The sequence below is a fragment of the Brienomyrus brachyistius genome, chromosome 5 (genome assembly GCF_023856365.1).
Source record: "Brienomyrus brachyistius isolate T26 chromosome 5, BBRACH_0.4, whole genome shotgun sequence".
NCBI classification, from domain to species: domain Eukaryota; kingdom Metazoa; phylum Chordata; class Actinopteri; order Osteoglossiformes; family Mormyridae; genus Brienomyrus; species Brienomyrus brachyistius.
Genome location: NC_064537.1, coordinates 33,035,248 through 33,047,178, shown reverse-complemented (window position 1 = coordinate 33,047,178; position 11,931 = coordinate 33,035,248). Strand labels below are relative to the sequence as shown.

At 41.4% G+C, this 11,931-nt stretch overlaps 1 protein-coding gene and 1 long non-coding RNA gene across 3 annotated transcripts in view; one reads left to right on the top strand and one right to left on the bottom strand.

Moving 5' to 3' along the window:
- The first annotated feature begins 3,063 nt into the window (after positions 1 to 3,063).
- Positions 3,064 to 8,560, top strand: LOC125742801 (uncharacterized). Its single transcript, XR_007398205.1, has 3 exons — positions 3,064 to 3,399; positions 7,298 to 7,469; positions 8,437 to 8,560. It is a non-coding gene; the product is annotated as an uncharacterized LOC125742801 (long non-coding RNA).
- Positions 3,412 to 11,931, bottom strand: part of shisa9a (shisa family member 9a) — a 58,666-nt gene continuing 50,146 nt past the window's right edge. For both annotated transcript variants that reach the window (XM_049015144.1, XM_049015143.1), the window contains one exon: positions 3,412 to 10,271. In XM_049015144.1, the coding sequence (XP_048871101.1) occupies positions 9,886 to 10,271 (386 nt within the window). In that variant the 3' untranslated portion in view covers positions 3,412 to 9,885. The remainder of the gene's footprint in view (positions 10,272 to 11,931) is intronic.

The following is an 11,931-nucleotide window of genomic DNA, read 5'->3' as shown; positions in this document are numbered from 1 at the left end:
TAGTTACTGGTTCAACTGAACTACATAACTACCAGTGTGGGAGGGAATTGGGTAACACAAGCAAACTCTACACACAGAGTCCTGAAGCCATGTGAGCTGACTGGGCTGTTCACAGAGGTAGAGGAAGGACAGCTCACAGTGTGAAGCAGGGGTGGGCACCAGGCCCAAAAACAGGAATAAAAACAACACAAACTGCTGGAATCATCCATCCATCCATCCATCCATCCATCCATCCATCCATCCATCCATCCATCCATCCATCTTCTGTTACCGCCTTGGCCTATTCAGGGTGACGGTGCTCGAGAGCCTAACCTGGAAGCAATGGGAACAAAGCAGGTAATAACCCAGGATGGGGCGCCAGCCCATCACAGACTCCTGGCATCAGTCTATTATGTCTATTTCATTTTAATGTGAATTGAGATCCTTGCCAGTCATGACATTGATTTTCAGCGTCCTTGGTACTAAGGCAACTCACCTGAAAAAAAGAAGCATAAATACTGAAGGAATGAAATCAAGCTCTGTGTGTTTGATGTGCACTTTAGCAACCCATCCTACAGTACTTTACACTTTAAAAGTTAATTCAATGTAAGTTCTAGAAGGCTTTCCCAGAGTTTTTGAGGAGATCTTTAAATCCAAATATCGTAATACAGAAGACCCCTTTGCTGCAGTTAGTGAAAATGCAGTACATCCATATGGATTATGCTATCATAAAACATGTAGAAACCAGCCACTCCTCTTACAGCAGTCTGCTCTAACAATGTCCCTTTGCACATCTCTGACCCAGGGATTAAATGGGTTCTATCCTGCCGGTAACTTAAGAAGGATCAGCAAATCTCCAAAGCCCCAGTAGAGATAAAAGCAATTATGTGGTAATAAAATTGCTCAACCATCCCCAAAATCTTCATTTGCATTTGTTTTACATTTTCTGGCTGTGGACGGGCTCTCTGGGCAAAGCCTGATGTACAAAATTCCACATTCTTCTCAGTTCCACTGGTCTCACGTATGAGCTGTCCAGAAGGTAGAGTGCATTTCTGCTTTGGGCTCTTTTAATTGATTCAGGAATTAAATAGGCCAGTATAAGTTTTCATCCTCCAAACTGTAGTTACAGTAGATCTCCTACATTTCTGCTGATTGGAAACTCCAAATATAAGATAGACGTGCTCTCTGATTCTCTGACAGAAAAGTAAGCTACAGTAGTTCTTTTGTTGTAGGTTTGCGACCACAACAGTGGTAATCATGCCTTTCCCATCTGACGGGTGACACTTACACTGATTTCAGGTTCTTCAAGCTTAATATTTGCCTAAGCTTTAAAGGAAATATAAATGTCAACATACTTCCTAGCCAATGCTCTGCCACCCATCTAGTTGTTGCTGTGGAAACATATAAAGAGATTCGTAGACAGTATGAGTCACTATGAATTTTGTCACCATGGAAACAGTTGGCTTTCACTTCGGCTTTGGGATCCTGCCTGTCTCTTCCTTCCTAAAAGCATCAATTCGACAATGTAGCGGAACCACCCCGGAGCTGACAAGTACACTGTGAGTGGTACTGTCATCAGCGCCGTCCACATTCCGCAATAATATGTCTATTTATCAGTATCCTAAATAAGCCTTGTGATGTGAATACACTTTCGTTAATAGTTGTATTCTGCTAGTTACTATATGCATTGTTTGGCTCAATAGGTTTGGGGGCTGTACCTGTCATTAGAAGGTTGTTGGATTGAATCCCTGGGTCAGTAGAGTGATTTTGCGGTTGGGCACGGCCCCGAACCCCATCCACTCCAGGGATAGCTTGACTCTGCTTTGTCAAATATATGTCGGTTTGGATGAAAATACATTATTTGCTAAATGTAAATGCAAAAATGCAACAACCCTAAGGCTGTGACAATGAGTATGTTTGTGTGTGTTCGTGTAACAATATGGACAACTTTCCTTTACAGCATGGAATTAACTGATGTTACAGCATCCTATTGGCATACTGGCATAGTCACATGTAGAACATCTCAGAGTGTACAAAAACTTTTGACTGGTAGTATATACATATATATATATATATATATATATATATATATATATATATATATATAGACAGTAATGACAAATATACATCTTAAAATATCACTAATTAGCTTATAGCATATGTTCAGCCAGCTCTGTTGGTTCCTGCAGGGTCTGCTGTGTGTCTGAGTTGACATTAATCTACTAGAACTGCAGCAGTTCATCAGCCCGTTTGAGGGACACGTCAGCAGACCTCCAGCACTTTTTTCCTGGATTTGACTTGTTTGTTGCCCGAGGCGAAGGGATTGCAGACAAGCTGCGCCGTAAGCGCACTCAAAATTGGCCCATGGTCATGAAGGAGCTCTTCGCATTGTGATGCCACAGCTCTGTCAAAATAAACAAAGGGAACCTTTTTATTATGCAGATGCTGGGACATGCTGGGCAGCAGGACCAGCTAATGATAGAGGATTAGGTAGAGACCTGTCATTCATTTATCCTGTTCCAGTTCTCTTTTTCACTTTAGGTTTCAGGACATACTGTATATCTGAGGGAACCTAACAGCGATGTTCTCTTGGGGTCCAAGCTCCACTTTTTAGCAGAGAGGGGATCTTGCTTATAGCCCATACATCAGTAGGCTAATCTCAATGTATTCCAACAGGAAATGAGTTTCAGCCCACCTGCTCTTTTTGTACTGATCAGCTTGGCCCTTTTTTTTTATCTCCCTGCCAAACCACTCTCCCACTGGAGTTATCAGGCTTGGACTAATACCTGACTTATTGTTCCAAATTCAATTGCACCAGAGAGTCTCTTTATAAAAAAAGAAGTCATATGCAGTTCCTGCAGGCTTTTGCAGAGCCTTCTGGTGGCTGCTTCCACCACAGAGAAAGGAAACTTGAATCCTGGAAGCAGTCAGTGCAAATGTGTTGCAGGTTACAGGCGCTGTAATGGGCACTTTGAGAACCGGCGCCTCATCACTGAAATTCAATCCCCGCATGTCGCACCTGTCGAAACCTGACGCCTAAGTGAGCATTTGCTGTCCTTAACACTGTAGGGTGTTGATGCCATTGTGTGAGGGAATGCAGGAAACCCTTTATCGGGGAATGGAAAGGTCCTGCCAAGGGCACAGTGTGACTGGGATTAAGGGTGGATATACTGTGGGATCTGTTATATAAAAAATTACTGATGCTTGCTTACAAAGGGTAGAGGATATGTCCTTTGAACACTCATTTTCATTTTAGGATAAAATGATGACATCAGCCAAACAGGAAGCCTTGCACCGGCTGCTATGGGACTGCAACTTGAATTCCAAGGACCACAGAACTTTCTGGAATTCAGCATCCATGAAGTAAGGACATTGTGGAAAGGGACAAAGACTTGGAACGGTGATCTTTGCTCAAAGAAGGTGTGTATTCAGTTTATTGCCACGTAAGAAATTTTAATATATAGTACAGAGAATATATAGAATACAAATCAACATCCGTAGAGAAGAAACCTCGATCAACATAAAAAATGGAGAATTAAATATATCGGCAAAACTGCTACAAAGAGTAATTTTGATGGGACAAATATTGCTCACCATTTCTCTTTATACTTAGAAATATTACACGTTGAAATAGCAAATTCCATTGACTTAAGATAAATAAAGGCTATGTAATGATGAAACACACTGGAATTCAGTTACTGTGCAACCATGGACCGTAGAAGGGCACTACAATAAGGTGTAACTCGTGTGCAGTGTTACGTCATTGACAATAACAATGCACGTATGCTATAAATACATATATATATATATATAAACACACACCATGAATTCCATGTATGTATATCTTAGTCAGGTTTCTTCATTATGAACCTTCTAATAATCTACTAATGATTTCAGACAGCAAACAAAGAAAATGAAGAGGCTGCTACCAGTATCAAACAGAAAAACACACTTTCCCTTGCCTCATGGCTCTGTGAATTGCAGCTCGCGGGTGGGATGGCGTGCAGCGTGTCCAGATTAGAGTTAAGCAGGCTTTTAGCTTCTACAAGAGCAGACAGAGATCCTAAGGATAATTGGATGGCCATTTTTCACATGGTATTCCATGTTTATGATTAGAAATATCTGAAAATCAAACGGGAGGCGCCAAAAAGATGGTATTAAGCATTATGGCACAATGAAGTAAGTAACCTGAAAAACTGGCCATTTGAAGCAATAATCGCTGATGAACAGAAAAATGGACGTATGAGAATGGTGTTCACATGTAATATCCAATATGTATAATCATATTTATTCTCATATTAAATTTCTATAAATTTAATTAAAAAAGAATTACATATTTTTGGCCAATATTAACCATGATATTCAAGATTTCATGCCTGTGATTTGAAGTCTCTGCAGTGGAGTTTCTGAGGGTTAAGCACATATAAGGCAACATTTGATCTGTTCCTAGACATTCAGATTCGCATTAAAAGCTGTAGTTTATAGCTTAGCTATTATATATATTTTCTATATTTCTATATGAATGTTTCTCCGCCAGAAAAAACCCATAATAATATTGTGAATAGTGTGTGTGTGTATAAATATATATATAATATGTGTGTGTGTGTGTGTACACATACATACATACATACACATAATTTCCTCAGATGAATGTTAGACATTATGTTCATGATACATGATACATGATACATAACTCTAGTTTCTAAATAACTGCAGTTTCTACTGCTCAGCTTTCCATTGGGGAGTAGATTTGTTCATTTATTATTTTCTTTTCAGAGAAGTGCTTGTCTCACTATTAATCTCAGTACTAACTCTCAGCTTGTCCTTTTCAATAACGCCATTATTTCCTCATACAACCTATGACACTCTTCAGGTAACGACAAAAGTTTCCAGTCCAGTGAATGGAGAATGGCTCCCACCCAACCCCTGACGTTATCGCATATCAGTTAATCTGAGCTTCCTTTATTTTACCGACAAACATTGCAGCCCAAGTCTGAGTTACTCACAAAAAGTATTTTGTTTTATTACTTGTATTATAACCACCTCAGGACAAGGTTGTGGGCTCCCTACAAGCATGCATGTTCTAGAACATTATTATTACTCTTATTATAAGTAATTTATAAAATTAGCTCGTAAGACATATATTTACAGCCATTTGGGTTTATTTCTGAAATATATAATCCAAGTCTAAATCACGGACTGCGTAAGGTGGACATGCATTCCTTAAACTTGTAAAAAACTAAAGCATAGTTTCCAATATTCTTTATAATGTTTCCTAATTAACTTGTATTTATTTTACATTAATATTTTTCTAATTACTGACTGAAAGCAAAATAATATTACAGAGACTTCATTGATTTATCACCCGAGAACCACAAGAACTCACATGTAGAGCAGCTTTTTCTGTTTGTACAATTTTTAGTGTCCCCAGTACCAAACACAGTAGCATTTATTTCTAGGAATTTGTATCACCTGTAGTTTGTTTTAATAACCAATATAATGATTCGTAATTCAGTTCTGCAGATGCATGTTCACACATTGCTAAACAAAAACGAGACTGAGGACTTTACATTTCCTAAATTAGACAACTTCTTCTGTCAGACTTAATTCTGCTGTCTTTAGCCAGCAGAAATTTGCAGTGACGTGGGAAACCCCTTGTGGGATCAGCCACCTGCTTTAGAGTAAATATGAAACAGCCAGAAATGGTGCCTGCTTCCCCAGATTCTCCCTCGATGCCTCATTGGATTAATAAATAAGGGGGAATTTTTTCACAGCCAATTAAAGGTCTGATCGTGATAGGAGATTAGGGACTTTCAGACTATAACAGTACATATAGAGCACAAATTCCTTATGCCATGTTCATTGCTTGCAGAAATATTGATCCTGAATGACCAGGTTGATTGGTTTAGGATGTAAGACTAGAACATATCCTGAAATATGACCTGGTAGCCATGTGCCCACTGAAGAAGCACCATAACCACTATTAAACTATATTGTTCTGCGGCTTTCTGCTGGCACGAGTCTCACCTTTATTCCACAAATCAAACATGGTGTGTTATTGAAATGTAAGAGGTATTGGCTGTACAATGACTAACACAGTGAGAACTGTCATCTGTTCCATTAAGCAGGGCCAATACAGCCCCTGGAATTCAGTGAAAAGCTTTTCACCGAAAGTTAAATGACCACCTGAGGGAACTGGAAGTAATTGGCATGTAATTCTTCATCCAGAGAAGGGGAAATGGGACGAAGAAAGGGCAGCGCAACATTAAACAAGGATGGATGGAAAATGATGATCTGCTGAAAGTCAGCTATTATTTCAGCGCCGACTGCAGCAGTCCCTCTACAGTATCGAGCATCAATTCGGTATCGAAAATGCTGAAAGATCGCTGCATCGACTGATTTTCCCACTCAAGTCGAGTATTTATATTAGTTGCACATAAACTGTCAACATGTCATGAATACAAACTGTTAGCAATACCAATGGACCTAATTTATAAACATTTGTAAAGTGGGTGATTAATACTTTTTAAAAATAAATACACATACAGTGTTTAATTCCAAAATAATTTTACAGAACATCAATATTATTCAAACCAATTTAAATAAATTAATCCATATTTTATATGGTACACGCACATGTGGATTGGTCCAGGAATACATTACTTACTAACTGTTTGGAACCGTATCATCTATACGCTATAAATAAGACCATTATGCAAAACTAGAATTTTCTAAACACACACAAGCACCGTATGTGGGAAACACAAACAAGGTTTCAGTTAGTGAGTCGAGCAAAGTTTCGGGTTACGAAGCACATGGGCCGGGTACAGAGCGATGGTAACCACAGCAGCACTGGGAGCTGAGGGCTAGATCCTCGGCACACACTGTCACTGTCACTGCGCACGCTCCAAACGCTCTAAGTGCCACTCTCAAAATTCCTGGTCATCAACAGGTTAACCAGGACGACAAGACGTTAAATGACCTTTGCTTCAGAGCCCCTCGTTAAATAAAACCATTTTAGCATATCTTACATTACAGTTTTTCATGTTAAAATCCTTGTTCTAATCTGGCAAATATATCAATATATCCAGATGAAATAATCAAATATTATATTGGGACCTTTTCATAGCTATACGCTTCTTGACATTCACTTTTATTGTATTACTTTCATAAAATCCAATAGATTTTGTAGTTCAATAACTGAATAATAACAATAACTAAGTATAACAATGAATAATAATTTGAAAACTAAATTTAATTACACAGAACTGTCAAGTAGCAATAGGTTATTGTTTTTCTCTGTTCGTCTGTCTTCCAGCTGCTTAATCTGGCCAGGGTTATGGGGAGGGTCTGCAGCCAGTCCCCGGCAGCTCAGGACACAAGGCTGGGGACGCCCGGGACAGGACACCAGTCCATCACAGCTATCATATGTGCATGTCTTTGGACCATGGAAGGAAACTGCAATAGCTGGAGAAAACCCACGCGATTTGGTAAGAACATGCAAAACACAGAGCAGAGGCTGGATGCCAAACCCTGACCTTGGAGGTGCTACCCAATTACTATCATTATCATTATCATTATTATCATTATTATTATTTTTATTGCTGCTAAATTATGACATAGTACTGAATATTCTGTATTATAAATAATATATAAAGACAAGATCTGCAGGAAACACTGAATTTAATATTTAATATCAAAAACCATGCAATGTTCAGCCATGCAGCTAGACAGAGCCTAAGCAGATTCATGAGGAATGTTCTCAGACTGGAGGGAATTCTGCACTTTCACAGTGGAGTTACACAGCTTTGTATAATGAGAAATCAGACATGCAGTCAAATTTAAAAAACAAAAAGGCTAACCCTAACCTTCGCTCTCATTAAATGTCTCTCGAGCTTCAAACACTGTGCATTTCTGCACTTTTAAAACCTGCAGTTGGTCCCGTTGTTGTAATGACAAAAATATTATTATATATTCTTGCCATCAGGAGTCCTGCCATTCAGTCAATAAGATATGTGCTCATTATGACTAATAATAATCAAACTTTTGTGTCTTCATCCTGCACTTTATATAAAAGTTAACCAAGGGAATTACTGGGTTCCAATTCAAAAATTACACTAATGGCTGCTATATTTCTGAATAGACATACAAAAGACAGCAGAAAAAGTTGCAAAATGTTCAAAATGTTGAGAAATAAAATAGTTAAAAATAGACATCCACATTTCTAAGCTTGTAGGGTGTGGTCTTCTTGTCACATAGACATCTTGCTTTTCTATTAATATTTTCCTCTTTCTTTCTGTCTTAGTGAGGATGTATGATGACAACAATGCCATAGGCATCACTAATTAGCAACACAGTGAACCGTCAGACATTTAAAGGAAGTTAAAGGAAGCCGTTCAGTCATTAAAGTTCTTTGCTATAACACGTCTTAAGTTTACCTTTTGCAAAATATTACAGACGGTGATTTTGGTTCTGGAGAGTCGATTGTGTGGTACACAGAAGGATGTTACTGGAAGCATCAAGGTAACTGTCATCTGGGCATGAGATCAACTGGAAAGATTCAATGCAAGCTGTGCTCTTCCTGCGTCTTCACTCTACACTGTAAAATCAACACCCTTAAGCCAAAGTAATACCGAATAAGCAAAATCAATACTCCCATGGATGCCTAGTGGTGGGTGAACTGCCCAGAGAGAGGATCCAGCCACAATTCCCTGCCACGCCTCACTAACCATCTGTGGTGGAGGGATGCCCCCCCCCCCCCCCCCATACCCTGTCTCTGCAGCGGGACAGTGCTCTGCCTCTGGACGTGTGAGTTAAAGGAAGCCTGTGGTTCTAGATGCACATGTCTGATAGCCTCTGCAGGTGCCCATGTTGAGCAAGAGATCTGCTAGAACTGGGGAATTCTATAAACTGGGACAATAAAGAATAAATCAGTGTTCAGCCGGGTACCACACACTGTACGAGTGTCTGGTTCATGATGCACTCTAAATAAATCTTTAACTTGTGTTTCTTTTCTTCCTAATTTTCCTAATATATACATATATCTTTAGCTGTTTGTAAGTTTAGCTCTTAGACACAAATGAACAATAAAAAACAAAGGCACAGCCCAACATATAGGAAACTGCATCAGAGGTCACACGGACAATAAGAGTTCGTTGTTGGTTTGCGTCGATTCCCCGTCTGCTGCTTGCAGTCCCTCCTTTCCTCCTCCTCATCAAGACTGACTCAGGAGGAGCACAGATGTGACCCCATCACCTGCATCTTCTAGTTATCGCCTCTGCTTCCTGGTAGATAATATCAGAGTCACTTTCCTTGCAAAGCTTAGCAGAAATCAGAAACCTTGATTATCTCACTGTTATGTCAATACAAATAGGCTTGGCCACCCCAAGGATCATTTGTTTTCCTTCTGGATGAGTCAAATAGGTTGGGTGTGACACACACACAACCAGGGCCACTGCTAATATTGCAGACACAGTCCAGGCTGCCATATCTGCCAGTTCGCTCTGAACGTTTATGAGCTGTGTGTTCGCCATCTCACATCACTGTGGATGCAGTGATTTCTGTGTTTTATAGTGGAAATCCCTCGTTTCTGTTACTGTAAATGAACACAATTATCATCACTTTTACTTTTCTGTTAACAAGGATTATGACCATCGATAGGAAGTTTTACTGCAGTGAGTGCGTCACATGGGCAGAACACGACATGGGATTATGGGATGCCCCTGCCGGCGCCTGTCCTCAGCGGACGTGGTGCAAATCCGCACTGCCTGGAACCAGGCCCTGATGGACCCCCATGCTTGTTTGTTTTTTCACTGTCAGGCTGAACAGGGAGAGGGGAGGGGGGTTGGTTGTGTGGGTGGGTAGTTGGCTGTAGGGGCAGGGTGGGGTCATGCCAATGACTCCCTCCTACACAGTCACCTCCGTCTTGCTGTTGGTGACAAAATAGGGGTGGAAGTGCTGGCCGCGGGCCGCATGCAGCTCATTGACCTCCTCCACGGTGCACTGCTTCTTGGACGTGTGGCCCTTCCGCCGCTCCGCGGTCTCTGTGCTGCCCCAACCCTTCAGCGCTCCTGGGCTGGTGATGCTGTTGCAGCTGTAGGCCTTGGGGTGGGTGCCATGGCCCTTGGTCATTTTGGATTTGTGGCCGTTCTGCTTGAGGCAGGGCTCCTCGGGGCTGTAGGGGCCGCCGGGGTTGTGGTCCAGCCGCACGGGGTGCAAGGGGAGGTTGCCCTTGGCCGCCAGCTCCGCCAGGTGCCGCCGCTTGCTGTAGAAGTCATCGCTGGCCTTTTCCGCTGGAGACAGAAAGCCCAGGATGTCAGAGCAAAGCCACAAACATTATTATTGTGCAAAGCAGGGTGCCTGCTTCTCCATCACGACTACACAGGGTGTTTTTTGGGACAGATTAACCTGCCCCTCCATTTCTGATGACCAATCAACAGGGCACCGCTGAAGCACCCTTCGCAGTAGTTAAGGCACGCCTCATTTCTAAACTGTTTTATAAATCAGGAGAACTATGAAGTGCCAGAAATTGTTAATGTCGACACACCACACAGTGCACAACAATGAAACGTGTCCTCTGCATTTAACCCATATGTGACATAGCATCCATCCATCCATTTTTCAAACCGCTTATCCTACTGGGTCGCGGGGGGTCCGGAGCCTATCCCGGAAGCAATGGGCACGAGGCAGGGAACAACCCAGGATGGGGGGCCAGCCCATCGCAGACGTGACATAGCAGTGGGCAGCTATTATTTTAGCGGCCAGGGAGCAGTGCTTGGGGGGGGGGGGGGGGCGATACCTTGCGCAGGGTGCCTCATTGGTACCTTGCTGCTTGAGGATTCAAACCAGCAACCTTTCAATCACACTTCCCTAACCGTTAGGTCACCACTGCCCCAGTGCTGGCAGGAAAATACCCAACAGGGTTGTGCATGAATATTGATCTATTCCCACACACTGGTTGGCGCCTGCGACTGCACCAGTAAGCTTCACCCTTTCAGGAAAGTAGTAAATGCCGTCAACAAAGAGCCTGTCTGTTATCCCAGCTCACGCAAACCTCCGAGCTCCATCGCAGGCCTGTGGGAACGGTACACTTAGACTGTCAAGCGGAGGGACCTCTCAAAGGCAAGGAGTTAAAGAAAACAGAGTGACAGATCTAATTTTGACTTGTGTAAAAATTATTGCCGAATCTAAATATCCAACTTTGCAGTAGTAACTAGAAATAAGTCAAGGCAGCGCGACAGCCTAGTGGAACGTAAGAGGCAAAATGCAATGTGGCTTTCCCTGCCTCCATTATCTACATACGGCCGCTCTTGTTTACCGAGAACGATAAGGTCTCCTGTCAAACCATCAGCTTGAGGAAACTTCTGAAAAGCTGCTCCACGGAAGCCACTCACAGGCAATCAATCATCTTTTTCTGCTGGCATTATTATTAAGATTATTATTATTTTTTTACTTTTTCCTGAAAACTCTCCCATCTCACTTTAGCTGTTTTTCAGATTCATTGTCACAAGATTGTGTTACGGGGGTCCCATGGTGGAGAATATATCTTATAATTGTCAGCAATGGATAAATTGGAGGCATTGCGCTCAGCAACTTATGCGTTATAATACATACTGTGTACGTCTAGCTGGGAAATTCTGCCAGTAGTGTAATCCGGTGCTTTTAAATAACTGCTGCAGGGTATCTGTTATATTGAGAAAAAAAGAAAAAAAATCAAATTTTACTTTCTAATAAAAACCCAAACCAATTTACTTTGAAATGGGAAAGTTTGGAAGTGAACTGTTCTAAAATAGCGTTTCTTCTGAAGAAAAGGGGTATATATTGCAAAACGAAAGCTCTTTTTGTTAACAGTTGAAAGTTTGCACTTAAGTTTACATGTACATTCTCTTCTGCTCAAATATATATGCAGGGGAATGTTTCACTGAGAGCTTAACAGAAGGATTAATTCATGGT